At 37.4% G+C, this 25,299-nt stretch overlaps 1 protein-coding gene and 1 long non-coding RNA gene across 3 annotated transcripts; one reads left to right on the forward strand and one right to left on the reverse strand.

Moving 5' to 3' along the window:
* Nucleotides 1-43: 43 nt before the first annotated feature.
* LOC116509204 lies at nucleotides 44-12,658 on the forward strand. 2 transcript variants are annotated; one of them, XR_004255481.1, is made up of 4 exons: nucleotides 44-222; nucleotides 2,048-2,176; nucleotides 5,758-5,843; nucleotides 12,550-12,658. It is a non-coding gene; the product is annotated as an uncharacterized LOC116509204 (long non-coding RNA). The 2 variants fall into 2 exon arrangements; XR_004255480.1 differs by lacking the exon at nucleotides 12,550-12,658 and adding an exon at nucleotides 9,430-9,517.
* ASPM (assembly factor for spindle microtubules) lies at nucleotides 1,191-25,233 on the reverse strand. Its single transcript, XM_032218233.1, has 24 exons — nucleotides 24,690-25,233; nucleotides 20,650-20,793; nucleotides 18,391-19,633; nucleotides 18,206-18,301; nucleotides 16,758-16,904; nucleotides 16,157-16,399; nucleotides 15,840-15,907; nucleotides 15,260-15,401; nucleotides 14,835-14,965; nucleotides 14,306-14,481; nucleotides 14,065-14,210; nucleotides 13,895-13,980; nucleotides 12,864-13,073; nucleotides 11,387-11,591; nucleotides 11,140-11,285; nucleotides 10,928-11,047; nucleotides 10,710-10,835; nucleotides 7,662-10,490; nucleotides 7,250-7,420; nucleotides 6,139-6,331; nucleotides 5,342-5,496; nucleotides 3,809-3,985; nucleotides 2,224-2,387; nucleotides 1,191-2,143 (listed from the first exon to the last, which is right to left on the reverse strand). The coding sequence occupies exons 1-24, from the start codon at nucleotides 24,987-24,989 to the stop codon at nucleotides 2,038-2,040; spliced, it is 7,524 nt and encodes a 2,507-aa protein (XP_032074124.1). The 5' UTR covers nucleotides 24,990-25,233; the 3' UTR covers nucleotides 1,191-2,037.
* Nucleotides 25,234-25,299: the final 66 nt, after the last annotated feature.

The following is a 25,299-nucleotide window of genomic DNA, read 5'->3' on the forward strand; positions in this document are numbered from 1 at the left end:
AGTTGAAAGATTATTTCTTAAAAGGTTACTCAGTCTAGTGACTATCTGAGGCCGCAGATTCAATAAAAAATGCCTCAGAATTAACCTTAACTCATTTTAATCAAGCTGGCAAATTCATATTATAGTTTCTTCTGTACTTATTCCTAGACTGGCATAAAATACTTTATTGAAATCCATTATCATTTACTTCTTTGGCCTTGCCAGCTACATGAAGTCTGACAGGTAAAAACTGTTCTACTTTTCACTATGAAACTTATTACTCAAATATAATTTTTATATCTACATCTAAGTTGTAGGAAGGCAGTTAACTCATTTAGGATATTTCATAATAAATCATTCCAAGTTCAACAAGTATAACATTAAAAGGGTGGGAAAATATTTAATTATTAATTCATAATTTAGCACTCACCAGATTCAAATGTGAAAAAAATCTGCAATGTTTATGTGGTATTGGTATTTGATTATTTGTATGCCGCCCTTCTCCGGGAGGACTCAGGGCGGCGAACAATTCAAAGGGGAAAAAAGGGGGGAACATAAAAGACAAAAGACAAATAATAAAAGTAGGCAACAGTCGCACAACCATACATGTCGAGAGGGGAGGGAACTCATCACCCCCAGGCCTGCCAGCAAAGCCAGGTTTTGACGGCTTTTCGGAAGGCCTGGAGAGAGGTGAGGGTCCGAATCCCTGCGGGGAGCTCGTTCCAGAGGGCCGGAGCTGCCACAGAGAAGGCCCTCCCCCGGGTAATAGCCAGGTGGCATTGGCTGGTAGATGGCACCCGGAGGCGGCCAACCCTGTGAGATCTAATGGGTCTGTGGGAGGTAATTGGCAGCAGGCGGTCTCTCAAGTGATCTGTTAAAAGGTATTTCATTTAGACCAAATATGAATGATGAACAAAGATACAAAATTCCAAGGGAGAAGTATGGAAAACATGCCAAAAAATTACTAGAATTTAAATACTATAATGGACAAGAGATGATGGATAGAAATAGAGTATCTATTAACATAAGATTTGTGCTATCAAGAATTAGAGGTAGAAATTAGAAATGGGGGAAATATTATGCATATTCCAACCTAATGCAAAATCAGTATGTGGATGTACAGTATGTTGAATTATGTACACTTAAACATTATCATGGTTATTAGTATTGTGTATTAAAATACTGAGTCTTACTTAAACTCCAGATTGGTCCACAATCCATTTTCTATGGTCCAGCCATAGAAAAAGGCACATGTAGGCTCAAATACATCAGTGGAAGAACATACAAAAGATGACAATAAAACTTGTAATTGAAGAGTGTGGGATGAACTGAATATGAAGAGTCTTGCAATTACCAATCTTTTTTTCATAAATTTGATGTTTCCATGTAGGCATATCTTGTGAAAGAACTTATCACGAAGTAACAAATAGGAAAATTTAGGGTTCGTAGTGATAAAGCAAAACTGTAAGAATTCTACGAGTAAGAAAAACTACTTTCCATTTGTAAACCAGAAAATAATTTTATTAAAAACAAAATGTAAAAAAATATTATTTTTAATGTGTTGCAAGGAAAAAAATATTTAATATTTTTGGGGAAGTAATCCTATCAGAGCTGTAATTATTTTTTTCTGGTATTGTCTTTCAATAATCCTGTTCAGTTCTTTAGAATAACATTTCCCACAGACAAACTCTCAGCCTTAAACCAGTTTTACAAGCTTATTTTATGCTATTAAGCTGTTAGTATTTGTTTCAAATGTCTTTCTAAAGCAAAAGAAATATACCTTAACTAACAAGCTTAGTTTTTCAGTTTTATTCTATAAAATAACAATTTTATTATATTGTACGAAGTATATACTTTTCTTAGCTCTAAATTATATAAAAGTAATATTTGAGATTTTATCATTTGCAGATAAATATCAGTAAGAAGTTTATTTTAAATGACAGGAGTTCAGACTCAGGTAAACAAGCTTTATAAAAAAAATGCATAATATGTATATTGATAAAAGAAGTCCAGTCCATTTCTTTCTGAAAATGTCATAATTATAAACTCTTTTATGTTTTAATTGCAGGAAATTCCAAGTGTGTTTACTACCATCTCAATGGCTTGCAATGGATCAACAATCTCTTTTATGTTATCTTTCCTTAAATCCCAATCCGGCCTCTGCCTAAGGATGAAAAAAAAATCCATAAGAGTAAAAGTATGATTTGAAATAGAAAATTTAAAGTTACAATAATTTAGACTTACCTTGTAACTATTTTTGTTTTTAGCGGAACGGAACTCTGTCCATTCATGTACGCAACTTTTTTTTGTTTGGCCCGCATCCGTTGGACATCCATTTGATGTTTACGGGCTGTAAGTTTAAATAAACTTCGAAGGCCAGCAACTGTTTTATGATTGTTTAGAATCTCCTAAAAAATAAACCAGTGTTGTTAAATTATAGTATTTTGTTCAATGAAACCTCTTTGAAAATCAAATTTCAGTATGCCTCATTTATACCAAGTACAACATTTTAAAGCTAGTCTCAGGCTATATTATACAAAGTTCAAGATTCTCTACAGAAAAGGACAAATTCAAAATAAGACATATTTTGTTAAAACGCAGAATTGTATAGAACAAGGAGAGCTAGTTATTTTTCAAAGAATATCCAATAAAGTAGTATAGTCTACCATTTGTGAATAGTTTTAACTAAGTTCCACTTTTAAAGACTATTAAATGTTGTAGGATCCAGCCAACCTGATTTGTAATCTATATACTGAAAGGCAAAGATCAGTAGAAATTGTCTACATTCAACTATAATCCCCAAAGAGGGAAAGGGACAACTTGCCACAGCCAACTTACTACAGTCAATTCACCATGACCAACTTGCTGCAGGACAATTTAACAATTCTATTTAATTATTTAAAATAAATAAAAATATTTTAATTTTTGCCATTCACATTTCGTTCTGTCCCTCCTTTTCCATCCTTTTTAAAATGATTTTACTCCAACATTTCTTTGATATTAGTGTAAGTCTTGTCCCACACCGAGTTGTCCTGTGGCAAGTTACCTTGCAGTGAGTTGGCTGTGGCACATTTTCATAGTCCCCCATCCACCTCCAACAAGCAACTTCCTCTCTCCCTTATTAGCACATTTAAAAGTTGTCAGCATAGCTAAGAGAAGCAAATCCCATTGTTAAAGTCTAATATCCAGGATTTGCTTTTAACTATATGCTAGTCCTAATTTAGTGACTGCCTCATTTTATGCCTGAACAGTTAGTCAATGAAATGATAAAAAAATAGCTTTGCAACCAGCCCTCCTCGCATTCACAACCTTCACAGGTCTGAAAGCAAAGGAAAACTGGAGTAAGATCATCAGCAGTCACGGTTTCACTTAACAACTGCTTTCTTTAATAACCAAGTTGTCAGTCCCAATTGTGGTTGCTAAATGAGGATTAGTTGTACTTAAGAAGAATCAGCAGCACCCTATATAAAACCATGATATATAAGCAAGAATCAGTTGGACAGATATACGTGAAATAACAACAACGTAGTGAACTTCTTAGGTTACTTTGCCCACTCAGAAAAAAACATTTTAGTTTAAAACAACCAATTTCACCGTGGGGGAGCGAGTAGGACTGTTTGCTGACTATTCAGTTCTAAAATACTGTTATTTTAGAATGCCCGTTTTGAAAAATCTCCAGCCACTACCTCTTAAGTACTACGTTCTGTACCTCAACCCGAAGGCTAGTTCTAGCTATTTTGTGGCATGCAAGTCCAAACAACGAAAAGAATTTGCAAGTTTTGAATATCTTTATATTTGAATATATACTTTGGCAACACAGAAAACGTACAGAAGCTCTTCTTGAGTCCTTCGAGAGATGAGCAAATAAGCAGCAGGTCTTGGTGAAAATGCTACCACTTTTTTCTGAAGTTTTATCCCCAGGCCTTTCCCGGTAAATCTGAAGTAGATCCAACAATGTTTCGACTGAATTTTCCACTGAATAAACAACATCAGTCGTCCTTTCATACTAAACAGATGAGAAGAGTTGTAAGTTAAGTCTCAAAAAAGGATTGTTCATCATTTGTGAAATCATTATTGAAACTGTAGAATGACAACTCAGTGATTTACAGCATCGATACATAGGCACAAACACACTCATTCCTGACTGTTTCTTAGTAAGTGTGAAAAATATAAGCCGGATAAACTAACATAGGCAGGACAATGACTATCTTAATATATTATCTTATGAATTGAGGGGGCAGGTGTCTTCTTTTACAAGCAAAAATAAGATCTTGTCCTCCCCGACCTCTAGGACATATACATGTCTTACTACTTAAATGTTTTGAAAATTAACCTGAAGATTTTTTTTATGGCTTAATGAAATTCAATTTCTTTTCTAATGCTTAAACAGGGCTTTCTCTCAAAATAGTTTTTCCAACCTTATCTTGACAGTATAATAGGGAACCGCAACAGTCCTTTTAGATGGTACTTTTTCATCATCTGCACTGTATTTTTTTCCAAATATAATACTAAATTCAACCAAAACTCACTAAAGGTACATTATCACAAATTATTTGATAAGCAGTTCCACTAGCTATATGGGACTAAGTAACATGCTTAGACCTTAATTTAAAATATACTTTTCCTAATTTTTTGTAATAAAAGTATTTTGTTCAAGTACTTTTTGACTATTTGGCAGACTGATACAAGCTACAAGAACAATGAGTATTATTATTTTTTTGCAATTTTAATCCTAGCATATTACATCAAATGCTAATCAGTTTTAGACTGAATTTTCTTTGTTTTAAACCAGTATCACTGGGACTTTCCACAACATGAATTATTTGGCCCCGCAGTTTAGAACTGTGCTAAATTAGACTTGAAATAAGCTTCAATAGTGTAAATGAGTTTAGCTCTCATTTGCAATATAACCTGAAATTTAAATTCTGGCACATATTATAAATGAGAAAATAATAACAGTTGTAAACTTTATAATAAAGGTAAAGATTCCCCTCACACATATGTGTTAGTTGTTCCTGACTCTAGGGGGCAATGCTCATCTCCGTTTCAAAGCCGAACAGCCAGCGCTGTCCGAAGACGTCTCTGTGGTCATGTAGTCGGAACGCTGCTACCTTCCCACCAAAGGTGGTCCCTATTTCTCTACTTGCATTTTTACATGCTTTCGAGCTGCTAGGTTGGCAGAAGCTGGGAGAAGTAATGGGAGCTCACTCCGTTACGCGGCGCTAGGGATTTGAACCACTGAACTGCCGACCTTTGTGATTAACAAGCTCAGCATCTTAGCCACTGAGCCACCGGGTCCCTTTAGAATACAAACTTACAAAAAAAAAGCTTAATTTCAACAAATATAAAGATAAATGAATACCTTTGATAAATTAAGCAAGACTTGGACAGAATATTTAATAACATCCATACTAGGGAGGCTCCTGTTGCAGCTCCGTATCAGAGTAAAAATAGTGCCGACTGCTTTACTTTGGGCCATATTTTCACAGCAAACAGGAGACAATCTTGTAACAACCTCTGGGAAAAGGAAAACAGGTAAAATATTAACATATTTTCAAATTAATACCTAACTATATTGTAGAAATATAAATCCAGCGACCAATGTATTTCTCATACAATTGAAACCCCAGAACTGATTGCATGTGTCAACTCTTGATCTAGTCCTGTATTATATTTATTGCAGCTTAGGCTGAGCTCACAAGATTCAAAGATAACATAATTTAGAATTTAAAGTTACTACACTCTACACTGCTAATCATACCATTATTTAAACTCCAGATTTCTATGGCCTGGGAGGACCTCTCGACTGCAGAAATTTCAGCTTTACATGTGGAAGATATTCAGGAAAGAACCAAGAGGGCAAAGTAAGTTATCAAGACATCACATCCCTTCTCTTCCACACATATGCATGAAACTGCACCATGCAGAGCAATTCACTATGGGAGCAAAACCCAGCAGTGAAATATTCCTTTCAGACCTATATTAATTTTGGCCTATCTCTCTCTCTCTCTGATTTTCTTTCATTTTAGACACCAATGTTTCTAAAGGCCAAAGTACCTAGTTTTTACTTAGTTTTGTCTGTGTTTTACTTTGTACATAGAAGAATGTCTGTATACTAATATTTAAAAATAAAGATTGCCTTTGAATCAAATTACTAACCCAGATCCTTCAGAGCTGCCAGAATATAAGAAAAATGTTTATATTTCAGAAGGTAATCAATGGCAACTGCAGTTCTGTTATACAGCTTCTTCTCTTCTTTGCTTTCTTTATTGGCAACAATCAAACTGTCTCGCAGAGATCTGGTTTCTGGAGTATCAGTCTTCTTCCTCCAAGAATATCCTCTCCACAGTGCCTTATAAGGGGAGAAAGGAAAAGTTACATGTTTAAAAGAAGAGGCAGAAATTTCGTAGAATATACCTTTATTTTTAAAAAATAAATTTTACTATTTTTTTTCAGTTAATTGTTTTTCTCCAAACAAAATATTTTCTGAAAGTCACTTGATGAAAATTTGCGAATGGAAAGTTTTAGACAATGAGCCATTCATAAAACATTTCCAGATAACCATTGAGCAATGTGCAAGATTTTAGATCTAGTTCACAGAATAGATTGTTTGCAGTTTTTAGTCAGTTGATCTGAAACAGAACAAATACATCATTCGGCTATTTTTTTATTCTTTTAAAATATTCATATAGCTGCCCATCTTAAAACTATATAGCTTACAAACAATAAAGCAATAAAAAAATTATAAAAACCAACAACAATAAAAAGAGGAAAGCCTTATACCTCAGCCACATTTCTTTTACGCAGACAGACATTCTCATCCCAACCTGGGCTTGCCCTATTCCATTGCCCGGGGGAAGAGCCAGGCTTTAAGTACTCTCTGGGAGGATAGAAGGGTAGGGGGTCTGTTAGACCTCAGAAGGGAGGAGCCGTTATAGAAACGATACCCTTCTCAAGTCCAACAAGACCAGAATATTTAAGTTTCAGATGGTACACCTAAAGTTGGGGGGCTGCACTTCAGAGAGGGGATCCTCCCTCCCAAATACCCAGCCAGGTTTCATCAAATGATCAAATAGAAGCCACATTTCCCCTCTTATCCAGTTATGAACAACAGAAACATCGTTACAAGCTGCTCTGATTTCTTTTATCTGGATCACTCCATGCCCAAGAAAAAAAAATCCAAAAGAAAATATTTGGGTTTGAAATCAAATTTGTTTGCCTTTTATGCACATTCTTAAACAGTATCATTTTTTTCAGGAAGTTTACTTACTTGAAATTTAGTTACTCCAATGCTAACAATTTTGGGGTTTATATCTTTTGGAATTCCACCTGTATTTATATTTCTGTGGCTAATCCATCTTCTCACCATTCTTTGTATTATAATAATTTTCTCACGATATTGCAGGAATTTCATCCTCTGCCAGTTTCCTCGATACCAGCTCTGTTTTTAAAGGGATATAAATGAAACTTGAGCTCATGGCCTCATAGTATGAAATTATGAACGCACCACCCTAACATGGGTGAGGGACAGTATAAAAGGATATTCCATATCTTAAAGATAGTGGACTTCCATAGTTTTGTTTTTAATTTGTAGTTAAATTCTATCAAAGAATATTTTATTCAAGCTTATTCTATTGTCACTGAAAATAATTAAAGCTGGAGAAAACAGAATTTTTAAATACCTGTATTTTTATTGTACTTCTTTTTATTCTGGCAAACCTCTGTCGTTCAATGAAACCTCTTACTGTAGCTTGCAAAAGAATTATTCTCTTTCGTGTTTGAAAATAAACCATTGAATGATGTTTCACAGTCAGGTAAGATCGGTAATGTTGTTGTATTAAAACTGCAGCTTTCCAATATTTCTGGTATTGTTCTCTGGCTTCATTTGAATGGCACTGAGTCTTTGATTCAACAGCTTCAGTTCGATCATTCACAGCTATATGGCACAACTGCCTGTTTCTTGCTGCACGCATTTTCTTTGTTTTTTTGCGTGCTATCATTCCACGATAGGCAGACTGAATAGTTATCGCAGCCCGGCGTATCAATTCGTAATGCTTTTGCTGTACATACATCAGATAAAGAGATTGGATGACGGTTGCTGAAATATGCATGGGGTCCAATTCCGGCTGTATTTTTGTTCCTCTGCGAGACGCCTGACTTATTACAGATTTCGGAATGGCCTGATGTGCCTTTTGATGTTTCTCCTGTAAATGTGATCGATAGAACCTCTGCATGGTAATAGCAGCGTATCTGAGTTTCTGATAAGCTAGTTTAACTTTATGCATTCTAAAGGTTGCCTGAATGAGTGTTGCTGCTGAATGCTGGCGCTTGACTTCTTTCCGTGTTTTAAAGCCTCTATAGAAAGACTGCACACAGATAATTTTTGCACGAACAGAAGCATATTCTTTCGCTTGTCTTCTCATCACAATCAATGCCCGGTACTTTCTCTGGAGAGATATGGCAGCCGCTTTTAAGGCAAGGTAATCTTTACGTGCTCTTTGCATTTTAAAATTCCGCTGAAGCAAGACAGCAGCCTCCTGTCTTCTTTGGTTTCTCGCCTTCATCCTGCGAAAAGCTTTCTGAATGCAGATGGCAGCTTTCTTAATGGAAGAATATCGCTGGGCTGCCATTTTGCTCTCTCGGTTGGCTCTGACTCTTCCCTGTACGAGCCTGACTGCCCACTGAATATTTCTGAAAGACTTCCATTGCCTGTGTTTCCTGTAGTTGCTTTGTATGACTACTGCAGCTTCATGCCTCTTCCTTAACACATGCCTAACTTTCATTCCTCTATAAGCAGCCTGGAGAATTAGAGCAGAGTGACGCTGTTTTAAGTACAAATCTCGGGTTTGCTTAGCTGCTTGGTACGCTCTGTAATGGTGCTGTATTACGAGACAAGCGGACTTCCTTGTTCTGTATTGAGTGGAGGCTCTGTGCATTCGAAAGGTTGCCTGGATAGCTGCAGCAGCCAGATGCATTTGCTTTACGTATCTCCTAGCAAGCAGGCCTCTGATGCTAGACTGGATTACCATCACTGCTTGACGTAAAGCAAGGAACTTCTCACGCTGATGCTTTGAAAGTACTGTTGCTCGATACTTTCTCTGAATTGTCACAGCAGCTGATTTAAGAAAAGTAAATTTACGTCTCTGAGCAAAAGCTTTAAAATTCCTTTGAATGAGGATGGCAGCCATGTGCCTCTTTTTCAAAAGGACTCTAGTTCTCATCCCCCGGAAAGCCGCCTGGATTTGGAGAGCAGAAATCTTCATCATTTTGTATTTATACATTTGAGCATTTCTATCTCTGGAAGCACGATACCACCGCTGAATCACTTTTGTTGCTGCAACTAGCTTTAAGTAAGCTTTCCGTTCTCTGAACATTCGATAATATGACTGAATGATTAGTACGGACTGGTGACTCCTTCTTAATTTCTGTCTGATTTTCATGCCTCTGTAGGCTGCTTGAAGGATGACAGATGACTTTCTAAGCGCCAGGTATTTCTTCCGGTCTTCCTGTCCTCTGCAGAAAGCTCTGTATCGTGCTTGGATTATAGTAGCTGACCTCTTCAGAGCCCTATATTGAACATTACATCGATGCATTTTAAACACGGCTTGGATACAAATAACTGCTTGGTTCACGCGCTGGATTTTTCGCCTTTCTCTCGAACCTCGATAAATTGCCTGCATTCTAACAGTTGTTTCCTTTAAAGCAAGATAGCTTTGTCGTGCATTACGGGCTTGAATAACAGCACGATACCATCTCTGAAGTGTCATTGCCGCTTCCCTGAAATGTTTAAACTTAGCTTGATTCACATGCATCCTATAATAAGACTGAATTGTCACCGCAGCCTGACGCTGTCTTTTTATTTGCCTCCTCACCACTGTTCCTCTCCAAGTCGCCTGGAATAATACAATGCTATTGTAAAGAACCATATATTCCCGTTGCTGTTTTCTACTTGCGATGTGAGCCCTATAATGCTGCTGTATAGTAAGAGCCGCAGATCTCACCAGCCTGAATTTTTTCATAGCTTTATACTTTCTGTAGGCAGATTGAATAGTAACTGCAGCTGCCTGCTGCCTGCGGAGCCATTTTCTCACTTGCCAACCACGCAAAACTGCCTGTAAGGAAATCACAGCCGCTTTGGTCTTCTGAAACCTTTTTCTCATTTTGGATCCACTTTTAGAAGCCCTGAACCATTTCTGAATCACAAGGGAAGCTTGTATCAAGCTTTGATACTTCATTCTGGCAGCATAAGCCCTGTACGCAGCTTGGATTTTAGTAGCAGCCGTGTGTTGGTGTCTTAGCATTCTTCGTACTTTAAAGCCCCTGTAGCTTGCTTGCAAGCGTAAAGTTGCCTTTTTGATTTGCAAAAACCTCTGTCTCTGAGAGCTTTGTTCTCTACGTGCCCGATAGTGTGTTTGAATGACAGAGGCAGCTCCAGACATTTTTAAAAACCGCTGCCTCTCTCTCTTCATCCTGTACCACGTTTGGAGGACAACTGCAGCCTCTTCACATCTCTGAATAACAAGAAGAGGACAAAATTATATATTTGTTTGTTCAGGCTTTTTTTTTTTTTTTATAAAACACAAAGACTAACAAATGTTCTATTAGTGAAACCTTTATTTGACTTGAACTTGAAATCTAATGGCTTCAGGAATGAAAACTACATAACTTAACCATTTTAAGTAAAAATGGATTCATTTTGATCAAGTGGTTTTATACAAAGTCAATTATACCTGGATTGCAATTCTTTCAGATTCTTCTTGCTTTGCCTTTTTTAATTTCTGAAGTTCCATTGCAGCCAAATATCTTCTCCAGTGCTTTTGAAGTACAACTACAGCATTAGATTTGTGCTTCTTGGTCTGAAAAAATAATAATATAAGCAATCCTCTTTCCTTCCAATAGTAATAGTCTGAGTTGACAATAAGGAGCAAAATAGAAAGCAACTGATTACCTCAGCAAGTATTTTCAATCTGTATTTTCTCCAAGCAGATTGAATCAACTGAGCTGCTCGAATCTCTTTAGAAAGACTTATAAGTCTTGAACACAGAAATGACACATAAATAATGACTACCTAAAAAGAAAAAAAAAACCATACAAATAGAAACTTACTATATGCTGGGAGGAAATAAAACAACTTTGAATTTTAATGACATGACTGATTACCTTCTCGTCAGGAATTGTATTAGACATGTCTGAATGCTGAATCATGGCTGGAATACCTCCCAGATCAGAAACTGCAGCATTGATCAGTTGAAAATTTCTCTTCTCATTATCAAGGAGTTCTTTATACAGCACAGAAGTACTTATACCTTTGTAAACAGAAACATGAAAAATGGAACATATTACAGCAGAAATAGTAACTCATAATTTCAACCTGCTTTGAAGCCAGCTCTATTTTTAATGAACTCACTTTGATCAAAAGTTCCCTTTATGAGATTTAAAGAAGCATCCGACTCAGAAGAGGAATTCAGCCCAAGAGTGCCACTTCTGGTACATTCTACTGTTTGAGTAGTGTGTTTACATACAGCGTCCAAAGGCACATAACATGGGTGATAATGATGAATCAAATAACATAACACTCTTCCATCTGAAAAAGACACTGAGAAATTTTCCACCTAGAATAAAGGAACATAAAAACAGTGGTAGCTCTGTGATGTTTGTAAGAATATAAAACTATAAATAAATCTATGTTAAATCAGTTCTGAAGTATTCGTTCTGAGTTAAATAACTTCCTTGGCACGTACTCCTCTGGATATTTCTTTTGCAAAGATCTTTTATTTTTGTAAAAAATAAGATATAGAAATCTGCCTTTTCTTACGTACTAGCCTAAAATGGTTTTTCCCCAGGCACTTTAGGATTGGGAGACAAGCAGGCTGATAGGAAAGAAAGAAGCAAGGCTCTTTGAATAAGTACATTGTGGCAGAAAGGTGGTGGCTAAGTCAGCTGATGGGAAGGAGGAAGGAAGGGCAAATTCATGTTACTTCTACAAATATTGTCTGTTCAATTCTAACTAAGAAAGAAAACTTGTTGTTAAGTGAGTAGTCTTAAATGACAGCTAGAAAGATTTGTGCATTTTTAAAAAATAAAAACGTAACGCCAAATGGTTTGGAAATCCTCAACTAGATGATACAGTGGAGGGGTTTTTTTGGGGGGGGGAGAGGGAGGAAAGGACACATTTAGACAGATCTCATTCTTCACTGTTGCTAAACTAAACTGAAGCATCAAGTTTGTATTTAAGTTCTTCTTATTTAAAGATTTCAGCACACAATTTATCTTTAGTGTTTTTTTAACAACTTGTTAGAACTAAAACAGGAGAATTATTTTAAGGCTATTTAAAAATTTAGATCAAGTTAAATAATTAACTTACCTTAAGAGCATACACATTAACTAGTAGAAAATTTAATGTGTTTAAAAAGAATCAGTGTCACATAATCTCTTAACCAAAATAATCTACAAACAAATGATTTAATCTAACAATATGGAATATATTTTTGAATAACATATAGTATTATCTTTTATATGTTAAGCCCATACTGCCAGGCCATTATATTTATACCTTTTTGTGTGCCATAGGTCGCTTTAAATCATCATCACCACCCATCAGCAAGCAACTATTCACATGCCATTTAGCATCAATGAAGCGTACCGAAAAGAGACGGACAGTAGCAGATGCTATACTATTACAAATAAATTATTACCATAATCAACTCTTACTTTAATATTTTGTTTTCACAGCAGTAATAATCCATATAACAAATATATAATCAAAACATAAATACACTGGTCTGAACATTTCAATTCATTTTTATTGCATTTGGTTAAGTTTAATAAGTATCACACTCAGAACAGTGTGCTTTGTGAAATTGTTTAAGGAAATAATTATTTACCTTAATATCGTAAAATCTGCAGACAACATTCACCCAGTCCATCAGCAGTTTTACATTTTCTCCATAACTTTCATATGAATAAGACCTGCTGGTGTCATTTTCCATGCTGTTAACACATTCCAAATCAGGTCTTTTTAATTTTGCAATTTGCATGTTTTTTAAGAAAGCAATTTCTGCTTTTAGCTGATCCACGTCAAGAGAAATATTCACCTAAATAAGATCCAACCACCATTTTATTCATAACACATTCCTTATATAGTAAAATAATTAAACTGATAGCATTATTGATGGAATTTTAAAAATCATTCTGAGTAATGTTTAGGATGTTAAAACATACCAACTGTTAACAAACTACTAAGACAAATTATCAAAACTAAAATGGCGACAGGTAAAGTGTACGATATTACACATTTTCAAAAACGTTGATTTTTATTCAGGTTGTGAAAAGAGCCTGCACATAGTTCTAATAATTCAGAGAGACTGAAAATGTCTTAATCTAAACTAATTAGGACTGTGGTGCTTTGCTGTCAATTCTAAAGAGGCTCCAAAATATCAAAGAGCACTATCGTAAACTCTACCTGTAATGCTTTAAAGCAACTGTTTTTTTCTTGGAATTATGCAGCTATCTTTCAGTTGCCGTATGGTCATAAGACATGACGGCTTTAAAAAGTTGCACAGAGTGCTGAAAAATGATGTTGAAAATTAAGGTCTAAATAATGATAGCAATCAATTTCTTGATAATTTCTGTGTATATTTTAAAGGTTTCAAAACTTAATATCTATAGCTGCCATTTTGTATGCCAGCTTTTTCATGAAAGCCCTCCAGATGTAAATAAAGGTACCTTCATCCATGTTATCATCTATTTTTAATTTTTTTCTGAAATTTAGTCTGTGTACAGCACATCTACTTTTACACATTGACTTTATGCATGAAACAGAAGTAATACCAAAGTTTCACGCACAGACCATTGTTTGCTGAAATTCTGAAGACAGAGAATGCTCTAAAGATAAATTAAAACAATTATGCAGTACCTGAAAAGCAAATACTATTTTCCATAACAAAGCAAATGTTTTCTCTCTATGTCGATCTACAATATCCTTTGTGTCAATGGTTGAACCTATAAACCAATGAAACAGATTAATGAAAAGCAAAACCAACAGACCTGTAGGAGACCACCTCCACAATACTTTCTAGTACTTACCATGTTCATCTTTCAATTGAATTCCATGATCATTCAATGCCTCAAAAGCAAGTTTAACATTATGCATCTTCTGAAGTCTGCTGATTGCAGGCACTCTTAATCTTTCAGAAAGAGTCCAATCCGATGACAGCAGTTCTAAAGTTCTCCTTAAATACATTAATATTTCATATTAAAAAGTAATTAATTTCTTCATGCAATATATATTTTATAACTGTAATGACAAAACTCAACAAAAACTTACACAAGACGAATGCCACATTGTAAGTCTGTAGCTAAATTTGTAACAGCAAAGTCAAATTCATCAAGCGAAGTCTGTATGTGATTGACAGGGAAACCCAGGAATCCAAGGTGACGTGAAAGATCACCTTCTCCACTTAGAAAGTCCCGGGAAAATGCTAGTAATATTTCTTTACTAGACTAGAAAAAAAAGGTGAAAAATCAGTACACATATACAATAATTTATTATCCTACGTAATTAATGACTATGTAATTAAGCCACTGAACTATAATATAAATATTACTGCTAACTGTATACTTTGTTTTTAATATTATGGACATTAATTACAATCAGTACTATCAGGTACATATTATGCAGATCAAAAACTTGTAATAATTCCATTCTAATCAGCCCTGAAAAACTTTTGTACTTCACATCTATTATTTTAAAAAAATGTATTCTAAAGAAATAAGCATGGCTTGTGTCTTTCAAACACACAAATACATACAGATTATAGGCAAACATTATTCAAGACAAGCTTAAGTGGGAATACCTTAAATTCTGCATTTTTGAAGAATAAGCAAGGGTCGTGTTCAATAATTCGAGACACTTTGGCACGATCAAGGAAACAAACCAGTAGTAGAAGTTTTTTCAGTGTAAATTTGGACAATGCTTCTTCATGACCTATAAATGCAATATTTTATATAGAGATGCTTCTTGTAACTATATTTTTTACCTTTGATTTTGTCAGTCAATCTGGATTCGTACATGGATTTAAAAAAAAAACATTTTTGGAAATGTTTGCCCTTTCCTTCTTAGGATGGAGAATGACTGACCCAAGGACACCTGGCTGGCTTCATGGCTAAGGAAGCACTAAAACGCTTAATCTTCCAGTTTCTAGCCTGGTGCCCTTAACACTAAACCAAGCTTGCTCTCAATTCTGAAATGCTACCGTGTAATAGCAAAGAAACGTTTTACCATCTCGATAAAGGTGAGGCACAGTTGGGTGTCGGTATTCAGCGGCTATTTGTGGGTTCCACAACAATCGATTTAGTATAAATACTGCCAAACCCATCATATCACTGTTACTTTCCAAAGCAATCAGTTCACCAAAGATTGTCTGACGAAGATAAAAGGGTGAAAACAATTCAAAATATGAATAAAACTATGGTAGCAATAGGACATTCAAATTTTTGCAACAATATAGTACTTGAACACATTCATTTCACCAAGTCTGGATTGCTATACTATTATCTTCACAGAATATTTTAGCAAGCAACAGAACAATGTATGTGAAAGGAAGAAAACAATATACTATATTATTATGTTAATGCAGCTGTTCTCATGATTGAAAATCAGCTTAATAAGCCACAAAATACTGCACTAGTTTTGGCCACTGATACCTATTCATATTAAGCGTTATGTTCTCAAGCAGAAGAGTTTTGCATTAAAGAATCTCTTATCCTGATCTTGAATGGTTCCTTGTAACACAATAATCATTAGACTTTACAAAATAGCATATTGTTTACAGAAAGATCATTCCGAAGTACAAACTCACTTCTAGGCCTATGCGCAACCACAGTGGATTGTAACATAAAAGCCAGTTGAGGATTTTCTGTCGTTCTCCTGAAATTACATAGTGAAAGCATTTCTGAATAATGTTACAGCAGAAGCACGGTCAATGTATTCATCAATATTCTGAAGCCAACCCTGCCCCCTATTCAAAGAGCAACCCCAAACCTTTGGACACCAGGGACTGGTTCCATGAAGAAAGGTTGGAGCTTCACTTCCTTGTGCAGCCTGGTTGCTGGGGTGCCACGGACGGGTGCCAGTCCATGGTCCGGGGGTGGCTCTAAAACACAACTATATTCTTACCAATATCCTTCCACAGATGCCTGTCTTTTCGAACTAGCAAACGCTTTGCTTCGATTTCAATCTCCAGCCTTTTTATTGCTTTCACCATTTCATCACAGGTAAACAAGCGGCAAGCTGACCTACGAAGTTTGTTTAATTTGCATCGAGTTGTATATGACCTTAGCGATGCTTCTTCTTTGGTTGGTGCTTTAGGAACACTGGTTTTATAGGTCTCTGCTCCCAGGAGGAGACTTGCTGTATTAACTAATAAAAGAGAAAACGGTTGTATGCATTTAAAACTTGCACGGTCTCATCTTAAAAATCGTTGAATTGTCATTAGACGGATGGCCAGATGGCTAAAACTTGCTGAGCACAAATGACACCAAATCCTAAGCAAGTCCGACAATCAAAAGAAAAGACTTTTTAACCCGATTGCTAGGCTGACTTCAGATAATAGTAGTCCGACACAACTATATTTCTAGCTGATTGTAATAAATGTGCAGATGCCTGAAAGAACTATAATGAAACGTTTTTATGCAAACAGACACGCAGCTGAACAGTTCTTAGACTTTGTAGCTACTCTTAATCCTTGAAATATTAAGATGCCATTGATCAATTTTACCTTGTGAAACGTCTGTTTGCAGAGTAAAATCGTCAGGAGTAAGTACAAAATTCAACCACCATGTAAAACCTCGTTGTTGTTTTTCTTTCCACTGCTCATCGTAAAACATATTCTTTGCTGCAAAGGGCATTGGGTGCCTAGGAATATCTTTTAAAATAATTAAAAGTTATGTTATTGTTTTTGCTGAAACACTGAAATCCTTATCACCTAATGAAAATATATCAAAGCTCCATTTTTAACTGCAAATGGAGACTAGGAGTGCTGTGCAAAGGACATTTCTTGAAGTCCATAAACTATTCCCCTGCAACTGGCTCTTCTATTTAGTGTGACGGCTTTGAAGGTTTTTCCGGTTATTTAAATATGAATGTGATTTCACGAACAATTATAACTGCCCATAAAGTGAGGCAGGTCTGCATGGACAGGTTGCTTCTCAGCCTTTTGGCTACAATCAAACGTAAAGCTTTCAAAGGAGCAGCCCAGGCCTTTCAAATCAGGGGGCTGCTCTAACACTGATAAATGCTGATTTGCTTATGTTAAATAAGATTGTGAAGTGCCTTTTTCCAATGTTTTGTACAGTACCTCAAAATATGAGATAACGGAACAGATGAACAGCTGCAATGGAACAATTGTTTTAAAATTTCACATAATTCTCCAAAGATTTTCAAGCTTGAGGTGAATTGTTTAAATTCTTCCTTTTTTCATTATACTAAGCTTTCTTGCCCAATCTGTGCATGCAACCAATAGTTCTACATGTGGAACTCATCGGGTTGAACACTGTGTCTACACTCATAGGAATGTATATTATTGTAAGCAGGAATTACCCATTTTGGATTGAAAATGGCATCTTTAGGAGTTCACCTTTCACTCTTCCAAATCAGCCTTCACTCTGTCTCTTCATGGGCCTAAATAACTACACAATAATGTTTTGATCTCTGCCATATCATTCATGAATTCAGAGGATGAGCACCAAAAAATCCCAGCATCAGTAACATGGAACAATCTCCCCTTCTTCATCTTCCAAAAGCCATGAAAACCTGGCTTTTCTCAGAAGCCCTGGGATGGCCTAAAGTTGAAGCACAGAAAGGGTTTTCTATGTACCGTATTTTTCGCACTATAAGGCGCACTTTCCCCCACAAAAATATGGGTGGAAATGTCTGTGCATCTTATACAGCGAATGTTGCCGAAGCCCTGGCCACCTGCCGGCCCCCACCCTTTGGCCCTTTTCTGCCTCCGGGAGCCCTCTTTTCATCCTGGTCCAGGCAGTGGCAATCGGCAGCTGTGGTACAAAAATGAAAAGAATGCAAACCATATAATTCTACTACCTTTTGCTATTTTTACTATTTCACGCAATGTATTTTAGATAAACATTACCAAAATTATTTCAAATGATATATTTTTAAAAAATCTTGTTTCTTTCAAAGTGCAAAATGCCAGGAATTTATGTTTACCTGTTTTTAAAGGCTTCACAAAAGTCAGCTGAGACTGTGCAACAGGAACAACATTTTTTGTCCTTTTAAATTTTTTAGATTTCTGTGATGCAGAACCTGAAAAAAAAATTTCCAACATGCTAAACATGAAATTGAAGCAAAAGGTCAAGAATTTATATAAGCAAACTATTCTATACTTTGATTACCACATCTCTTCTTTTGCTTATCTCCATTCTGAGATTTGGAAACTGATAATTTCAAAGCACTCTTGCTTCCAATTCCGTCACAGGACTTCGGAGTTCTTTTCCTTCCTAAATTTTCTGCATATTCTTCTCTTCCATTCTTAACATCCTCTAAATATTCTCCACTTTTTCTTTTACGATTATGAGAGGATTCCAAATAAATGAATCTGGCTTTATCTTTGATACATTTAGTTTCATTTGAAACACTTTCTATAACTGGAAGTCTTGGCAATGTGTCCAGGTCTGCATTTTTAGGGATAATGTCCATGCAATGCTCTATTGCATTAGAAAGACTTTTTTTAGATTTTAGATCTAACATCTTTGTTTCTTTTCCTTCAGGGTTGGGCTTAGTTTTGGTAACGGTGCTAGAAAGCAAAGGCCTTTTTCTGTTCTGAAGGCAACAAGCTTGATCACTTGCCTTGTATTTGACATTTTGTTCAATCTTATCATAGCAACGTGTTGTAGGATTTCTTTCATTTATATTGTCGGGAGTTTTGGTGGAAAGCTGAGGTTCCATAAAAAAAGAAACTTGCATCTTTTCTTTCTGTTTTGAACATTTTGCTGTTGACATACATGATTTCATATCTGAAGAAAAGGACACTGTTTTACATTCTGAGATTGGCTGAATAACCATTTGATTATCTCTTAAAAACTGATCAGGTGAAAGAATAGGCATTGCTATAGCTGCATCTTCTGTCACTTCATAACTATTGTTTATAAAAGAATCAGGACTTAAAATCTTCCTACAATTCAAAGATATATTTAATTGTTCTGGCGTACCGACTGATTTTGCATTTATTTCTGCTGAGTTAATATGTCGGCATCCTTTGTTTTCCCCCAAAACATTATCATATAGAGTTGTAACAGTAGGGGTTTCTGTTACATTATTTAATAACTTATGATATGCTGGTACTTCTGGAACAGAATATGTAGTTGATAAGGGAGTATAAATGACATGTTGGTTTTTCTGACTGATGGGACTAATAGGGGAAAGAGAAAAGTTATGTTCTGAAATGATTAAGGAATTTCCATTAGGTGAAATTCTGTTTGAATTCACTTCCAGATTCTCACAGGACTGAAGAGGGCTTCTATTTTTCTCTGTTTTTTCAGACATCTGAAATGTTTTGTTTATATTTTTAATGACTGGCACTCTTTTTCGTGATTGCTGTGCAGGAATTCTTCTTTTAATAGTATCCCAAAGATTTTTCTGAAACGACATTAAATACACATGGGAAGTATTATAATTTTCTTTAATTTCCCTATAAAATTAGAAACTCATACTGCCTGGCATATAAAGGAACACTGATTCTCATTTTAAAATTGGCATCAGCATTGCAGCATTTTCACTCTACAATGTACATATCTATACTGTATATTTTATTCACAATAGCTATTTTTTTATTTTGTTGAATGCAATGTTGCGGGAAATTCAAGATGTTTAAAACCCAGGCAGATATACTAAAAATTTCAGAGAAAGCAAGAATATATAGCAGATGTGAGTGTTGTGAAGACTTTAAATATTTATAAAATTCAGACCTATGATATTGCTGCATCTTTAATAACATTGTTATATGATTTTGCAGTTTCAAGAAAACAAAACATGCCTTTTCAAAGATGCCAACAATTTATGCAGAAAAGCGTATTACATAGATGGATATTCTGCCTGCCAAACGAAGAGACTGACTTTATTAATAAGCAGAACAAGAAAGATTTTAAAGAGCTGTTGAAAGAAAAATCTGGTCCTGTTCCAAACCAGGACGACGTTGTAGAAATGAATTGGAGGCAGGCTGCATTTTGGAAAGGCGGTCTCTATTTATTTGGTAGCCAGAAACCATAGTTACGGCAATATGTTTCTGGGGTTGCTGATAAAAAGGGTTGAGAGTAGGTGGGCTTTTATACATTCTTGGGCTTTCTGATTGAGATGCATGTTCCTGTGCAAGAATATGTCCTTTAATATTTTAATGGCTGTTGCCAGATTCCTATGGGGTCATGGTCCAGCTTTCTGAATGGCTATAAAATATCCCTTCCTAAAGCCTAGCCCTAGCCTCTTCAGGCTTCTGCTTGAGACTGTTTTCTATAGCAGGAAGAGAGTGAGGCTGCTTTCTGTCTTTAAGATGTTTCTCCTCTTTTAGGAAAAACTTTCTATTCTCACTCTTTTTAATATTAAGAATAAAGAATATTTTATTCGGGACGGGGGGGGGGGTTTCCTACAGAGGGTCCTACCTTTTGCTTTATAGGCTGTTCAGCACTCCCCAACAAAACTGCTTGATGTTTTACAACATCATTTACAATAAAAGTTATGAGCTCTCGAACTTTGCCGCCTTCTAGTGGTGTCCATGTTATTAATATATAGATCCTCTCTCCAGGCTGCAAAAGAAAAACATTAAACATAAATGCATGATGAATATATCCAGTTACAAGTGCAATCTTGTATGAACCTAATTTCTTTTAATGCTAAAAGTTATACTCCGGGAATATATTTAATTGTGTCATTCTCCAGAAAAGTAGGGCTCACTAGATCAAATTTTGCTTTGTGTGCAATCTCCAAATTTGCTTTGAAATTTAGGAGCTTTCCATAGCAGAACTGTGGCTTCCACAGTGTAGCCCTAAATATAAAGTCAAATTATAGCACTTTAAAATATTGTATGAGAATAAAACCATGCTTATATATTTTACGAGCATAGCACATTTCCCAATAGGTAGCAACAAAATGTCAACATCAATCAATCAGAATAGAGCTGGAAGGGACCTTGGAGGTCCTCTAGCCTAACTCACTGCTCAAGCAAGAGACCTTGTGTCATTTCAGATAGGGGCTGTCCAGTCTTTCCTTAAAAACCTTCAGTAATGAAGCCCCCTACAATTTCTGAAAGCAACCTGTTCCACTGGTTAAATGTTCTTACTGTTAGGAAGTTTATCTTAATCCCAGGTTGCGTCTCTCCTTGATTAGTTTCCATCCATTGTTTCGTGTCTTGCCTTCTGACACTTTGAAAAATAAATTGACCCCCCCCCCCTTCTTTGTGGCAGCCTCTCAAATACCGGAATAGTGCTGTCATGTCACCCCTGGTCCTTCCTTTCTCTAGACTGCCCATATGCAATTCCTGCAACTGTTCTTTATATATTTTTCTCCACGCCTTTAATCATTTTAGTTGCTCTTCTTTGTATTTTTTCCCAACATCTTTTTTGCAATGTAGTGACCAAAACTGGATGCAGTATTCCAGGTGTGGCCTTATAAAGGCTTTATAAAGCCGTCCTAATACTTCACGTGCTTTTGATTATATGCCTCTGTTTATACAACCAAGAATTGTCTTAGCTTTTTTGGCTGCTGCCACACCCTGCTGACTCATGTTTAAGTGATCGTCTACCAGGACTCCAGTATCCCTTTCACGGTTACTACTTTTGAGCGAGGATTCGCATACTCTGTAGTTATGTCTTTGATTTTTCGTGCCCAGGTGTAAAGCCTTGCTTTTCTCCACATTAAATTTCATGTTGTTGGAAAGGGCCAATTGTTCAAGTCTGTAAGGATCTTTTTGAATCCCGAGCTTGTCTTCTGTGGTGTTGGCTATTCCTGCCAGCTTAAGGTCATCTGCCAATTTGATGAGTTCTGATTTCTGATTTCTATGCCACTCAATTCCAAAAACAAAAAAGTCCTTCTGAAACAAGATCTTGACAACTTTGTAACAATTAATATTTTTATAATACTGGGTACTCATATAAATTCAGACCAAGACTGTGCTCTATAAACAATATTTGTAGCAACATTACAGTTTACAAAAAAAAAACCCACCAAAAGCACACTTAATACTTAATAACCTATAAAGCCTCCAAAGTTCAAATAACGTATCAGCCACTAACATATGCATTTGTGAAAAGGGTGATAGCTGTTTAAAAAGCCTCTGATCTGGTCCCGCAAGGATGCCTTTTGACAGCCTTCTTATCTAGAATGTTTCCTTAAAGGCAACTGAATCAACACTTAAAAGACATGGGAATTTTGACACCTAAGCCCATGCCTTGGCCAGGAAGATCTTTTCTAATAAAGGAGATAACCAGGATAATATTTCCTCTAACTATAAAAGGCCATGTGCCATTTTTCTTTCTTTCTTCCAGTCATAAAACCATCTATTTTCCTCACAGCATGTCTTTTACCAAAGGTTTGAAATCATATTATATCGTATCATCTCTTGCTGATAGGCCAGTCTATTTTGCTAGTTGCCCCAAAAGCAGCCAGCCTCCGTGCCTTGATTTTGGGGATGGTTATACTTTCCAGCAAGACTGCTAATGATCCCTCAGCTCAAAAGAAAGGAACCCAGGGAAATTCTCCCAGCAAAGGCGAAGAGGAAAAGGAAAGGAAGGAAAAAGGGTCATTCTATAAGCAAATTGAAATTGATTTTCTTCATCTTGAAGTGAAGCTCAAGGTCACAGAAATAACATACGTATAGTAGTTTTCTTGGCAATATTATATGCAGAAATGATGTTATGACATTGCCTTCTTCACATTTTTTCAACTGCCCAACTTTTCTCCCGTTGTAGTGAGTTTTCCTGACAGTTCTGTGTAAAAACTGCTTAGCTTTTGGAGATTTATCACTGTAAACTGTGTACTACACCCTAGCTAGAAAAGTAGGCAGACCTACTTTTGACTCTTCCTCCCAATATTTGATATTGCAAGTTAAGCTGCATGGTAAAAGCCAGTTTGGTGTAAATGGTGAAGTCATCAGGCTAGAGACTTGGGAACCATGAATTCTAGTCACGAGGCACAAAGATAGCTTGTAAACTTCTGAAACCTTGCCAAGAAAACTCCATGCACTTTATCCATTCAAGTAGTGGGCAGGAGTCAATACTGAGTTGAAGGCAACCCCCCCCCCCCACAGACACACCAAACTGCATAGCAAGAATGAATACACCCCACATACACAGAAACAATATTTGTATATAATATTATCATGTTCGTGTTAACCGTTAGTTTGTGTATTTTATTTTAATAATCAATAATAATCATATATATTCTTTACACCAAATTAATTTTGTTTCTCTCACCGTCCCAATTATCTCTTAGTCATTAACACAGATCCATGATTCACTGAGACTGGAAACTCTGGGAAATACATTATAGCAATAGTTTGGCAAATTGCACCTGTTATCAACTGACAATAGCAAAACCAAGTACCTGAGCAAGAATTATCAACCAACGAACATTCAGTCACCTTCCCCATGATCACAAATAGGCTGCCCAAAAGGCAAGCCAGCAGATACTAATGAAGACTGACATTTTGATAACAGTCAAGCACTAGAACCAGCTGGTATACAGATCCCCTGCCCCCCTCTAACGCCACGCCAAGGACCAGCCCCCCCCCATAAAAGTACCCCGTTTTCTTTGCAGCCTACCACCGAGAACAAGCCTCTTTGCTTTGGGGGGCAAATGGGTCTCCTTTCCACCTGCAACGCCCTTTGCCTCTTATTTTTATCCAGGCTCGGAAAAGGGATCCAGAAAATTGTTTTAACGAGTCCTAATATAAGAGTAGTACAGGTGGCCCTTGATTTACAACCACAACTGAGCCCCAAAATTTCCATTGTTAAGCGAGACATTTGTTAAAAGGATTTTGCCCCATTCTACGACTCTTCTTGCCACAGTTGTTAAGTGAATCGTTGGAGTTGGAAGGTTAGGAACACAAACTCCCTGATTGCCTTCGCTTGTCAGGTTACAAACAGTAACCAGGTGACCTTGGGACACACAGCAACTATCATAACCCTCAGGTGCCAAGGAGGACCTGAATTCGGATCGGATGATCGTGGGGAGGCTGGGAAAGGTCGTAAGTGTGAAAAGCTGTTGCAAGCCATTCTAACTTTGAGCGGTCACTAAACAGACTGTTGTAAGTCGAGGATTACCCCCCACCAGAAACAATCCTCCCACGGAAAGAGCCTCGTTTGGGGAGGCTGCACATTTATTAAGGTTCCCTTTCAAGGGCAAAGAAGAAGCTAACTTTCCACGCCCTTTAGAAACAAGGGGGATTTTGAGAGAACATAAAGCAGACCGCAGATGGACAATTATTCCAATAACGTCCCTGAGCAACGGAGAGTTATGGCGTAAAGCCTACAAACAGGCGCGGAGTGTTGCCGTTTAGCCCTCCCTGCACACCGGCCAATCCTTCGGACTACCGATGCTCCACGGGCGTTAACGCCCCTCCGCCTCCGGCTTAGACCTCAGCGCTATGACCGGAGCCGGCCCTTCCCGGACCGCCTCCCCGCCTCCCCCCGCCGAAGAGAAGCACCTGAAGGAGGAAGCCGCCCTGCTCCTCCACCGTGAAGCCCTGGGAGGCGGGCGGCGGGCGGGAGATGGCCGCTCGGACAGCCTCCCCGTTGGGGTTCTCCACGGCCAGGCGGCGGACGCGCGAAGTGCCGAGGCGGACGGAGCCGAAGCTGAGGAAGGGAGGCCGGGAGAAGTGGCCGAGCGACAGCACCGCCTCGCCCCCATCCTCGCAGCCCGGGGAGGCGGCGCTGCGCTTGCTGCTCTCCGGAGGACGCGGCTCCCGAAGCCCGGCTGGCCCCGCAGCCTGCCGCCTGCCCTCCATGCGCGGGGAACGACCGCCGCCAAGGCGCCCCGCGGAGAACCAGAAGGGGGGGGAGACGCACGGGCGCCTTCAAAAGCTCCCAACCGCCGCTCGAGAATTCAAATTTGCCGCTTCCGCCAATCAGGGGGACCGACCAATAAACGCAGCCAGTTCTCACGTGTCTTCTTCCTCCAATCGCCAAGCGGCTCTTGACAAAGATTCGACCAATCGCTTGAGACGTTTGTTTTTGTTTTTTCTCCAACGTGGTTTCACGCCTTTTCCTTATTGAACCAGTGGTTCCCAACCTTGGCAACTTTAAGACTTGTGGACT

This window comes from Thamnophis elegans, chromosome 5 (assembly GCF_009769535.1).
Source record: "Thamnophis elegans isolate rThaEle1 chromosome 5, rThaEle1.pri, whole genome shotgun sequence".
NCBI classification, from domain to species: domain Eukaryota; kingdom Metazoa; phylum Chordata; class Lepidosauria; order Squamata; family Colubridae; genus Thamnophis; species Thamnophis elegans.